Here is a 2,871-nt window from a genome sequence, read left to right on the forward strand (position 1 = left end):
GAAAACCATCATTATTGAGTCCACAAAAGTTCCACCTCATAGAAGAAGCACAAACGCGGACACAACTGCAGCTGCTTTTTTATTATTTTACAACATTTTTAAAATTAAAATTTGTTTTGGTTAATTGTATAAATGATTGGTCCATTTCGACAAACAAATAAATTTATCTATATACAAATGTAAAATTTATTATTTATGTTTTTTTTTTTTTTTGTTCTCTACTACGATGTGGAGACATATTTCTACTTGTATTAAATATGTATGTATGCCTGTTATTATATATATTTTTTCCTTTATATATTTTTTGTTCTTTTCCTCAAATCTGTAATAATTGTTGTTAATAATATTTAAATTTTTAAAGAAAAAAAGTAATGATCTTGTTTTGAAATATGTAAAATATAAAAAAAGAAAATACATTTTCGTAAGAAATTTAAAATAAAAAAATCTTTGTATTTGTAAATAAGAAAACCCCAAAAATCAATAAATCGATGTTTTATTTCGAAAATTCGGGCATTACGTTGGAATTAACTCAGCAGGGGTTTGCTGTTATCTTCTATAATTGTACCCTGTGGACTATAATGTCGGAATAAATAAAAAAAAATGCAAAAATAACCCTAATTTGTTCTGTTCATGTGACATATTTTTAACATTTAGTTTTTCATTCAAAGTCCAGTTGGGGATATCATTTAGATATTTATTCATTCACAAATCATACATTTATTTTTACCAATTTCGTAAAACTGTACTTACTTACCAAACCTCCAAAAGTATTAGTTTTTTTTAGCATATCATCATATTTGTAAGGTATAATCCTTGTGATTCTTTTTACACACGGAGTAGTTCAGCTTGCAATGTAATTGCACGTTGCACGTTGCAAGTGCATTTTTATAAATAGATATAGTTAGAACTGTTTGTACACCTTATAACCGCCTATAGTTGACAAAACATAGGAATGAAACATCGTTATTGAACTACTTTGTTAACGTACGCGTAAATGCAATTAGTTCTCGATATTTTTTCAAATCATGTGCAATGTTTATGCACTTAAAATCACAAAATTAATACAAATGTTTTATATACATTTTTTTGATGTGTTTTATTCGTTTTTTTTTTAATTATTTTACTATTGTTTACATAATATAAAAGAAAAAATACCTACACATAAACTTAAAAAAAATACATATTTATAATAACTAGTATGTATTTACATTGGGTTGAACGTTTACAAATTAACACAGAAACATAAAATCTTGTGGGCCTCAATTCGTTTATAGTTTTTATTGTTAATACATCGTAAATAGCAATTTGTTTTAAATTTTAATTTCGTTACAATTAAACAACCACTCTTATTATGTAATTCGTTTGTTTCATTTTTAAAATATGTATTTATGTAAGAACCTAAGATCATAACCAGGCATTTTGCATCTCCGATTTTTTTATTAATACTAATTTATGATTTTTTTTGCATTGTTTTAATATAGAAATATGGATGGGAAAGCAGCTTTGCATTATGTGACATAAATTCCAATCGACTCCTGTTTATTTTGTGTCTGGTGAAGGTTAATAGATAATATCTGTAATAAGAAGAATATGTTAAAAGTCTATAGTATCAATGATTTATTGTATTTATTTCAATTATTTTAAAAATATTTTGCCTACACTACTATTATGACAATATTAACTATTTGGCGAAGTGGGTTCTGCTGCCTCCATGGTCATTGCGGAGATAATAATAAACATTTGATTTCATCTATTGAAACAACCCATTGGCCATATAAAGATTCAATAGTGATAAAAATCAATATCATCAAAAATCTACGGAGTTATGACGAGCAATCAAGGAGAGAACTACAACCAATTAAGAAGATATTTGGTCGAATTTAAATACCGACGCAGACAATTGTGGACAAAATAAACAGCAACAACTAAGATAGTTATCAACAGAATTGCTTAATATTCACATTTTGTATTGATCAAGTTACCGGCAATGCATTTATGCCGGCTTGCCGGTAGTTGTTTACTAGATGCTTTAAAAACAAATACTAACATTATTACATTGGCCTCTTGTTCGAAATCCGAACAGAATGATTTAAAATCTATAAAGTAGTTCGATATTAAGTATATTATATTTTAATAATACATACCTTTTTCCATTATGGGCTGGCTTATTCTAATTCTTTTGGATGTCTGTCGGAGCTTTGGTAACAAAATAAAATGATCGTCAAGACACCTTCCCATTGCACCAACACTCGTTCGTAACATGTCGTCAAACCTCGTTTTAGCCATTTTCACACTGGTTGTCATCACAGCTTCCCCAGAATATGCAATTACCAACGCCGCTGTAGCATATAAGGAAAACGGCAGTCAAAAACACCAGGCTACAAATTGTGCATGGTTTCCTCTCCAGAAAGAAGCCGATCAGATAGAGGACAATAAACATGACATGTGTTTCGATTAGAGCATTGTTTGGCTTCGGAAGCAGAAGTACGGGCAACAGACATTGCAGGCAATACATAGTACCTTATCCGTTCCTCTCTCGCCACCTACGCACTTGCCACTGTTCTTGATGCAATTACGACAAATAATACGCTACCATTAAGTAGCCTTCGATCAGAACTTCTGCCGAGCACACTTTCCAATAAGGTGGATGTAATCTACTGCTGACTCAAGAACAACCCCTTTTACAACTCGTCACAATGGTAATGGTTCAAACTCCACCATATGCACCTCCACTACAGATTGTCAAACATTTTATATCCCAATTTTTTCGAAGCAAAAGAGAAAAGTCAATTTGTTTTGAATTGAATTCTGTATCTGCCAAAAGAACAAACAATTATTTTTTTTACTTTGTTTAACTTATTTTCGAGATTT

At 30.0% G+C, this 2,871-nt stretch overlaps 1 protein-coding gene across 1 annotated transcript; it reads right to left on the reverse strand.

Moving 5' to 3' along the window:
• Window positions 1-2,246: 2,246 nt before the first annotated feature.
• Window positions 2,247-2,522, reverse strand: LOC133329043 (bladder cancer-associated protein). The gene has a single exon (XM_061537541.1). It carries the CDS (start codon window positions 2,513-2,515, stop codon window positions 2,279-2,281), a length of 237 nt encoding a protein of 78 aa, XP_061393525.1. The 5' UTR covers window positions 2,516-2,522; the 3' UTR covers window positions 2,247-2,278.
• Between the last annotated feature and the right edge of the window lie 349 nt (window positions 2,523-2,871).

Source organism: Musca vetustissima, unplaced genomic scaffold (assembly GCF_032173495.1).
Source record: "Musca vetustissima isolate MV318-11 ecotype Yass unplaced genomic scaffold, APGP_CSIRO_Mvet_v1 utg31629, whole genome shotgun sequence".
NCBI lineage: Eukaryota > Metazoa > Arthropoda > Insecta > Diptera > Muscidae > Musca > Musca vetustissima.

Bases quoted from the DNA above. Each gene is read 5' to 3' on its own strand.
- LOC133329043 (XM_061537541.1), bottom strand. From the start codon at position 2,515: ATGTATTGCCTGCAATGTCTGTTGCCCGTACTTCTGCTTCCGAAGCCA.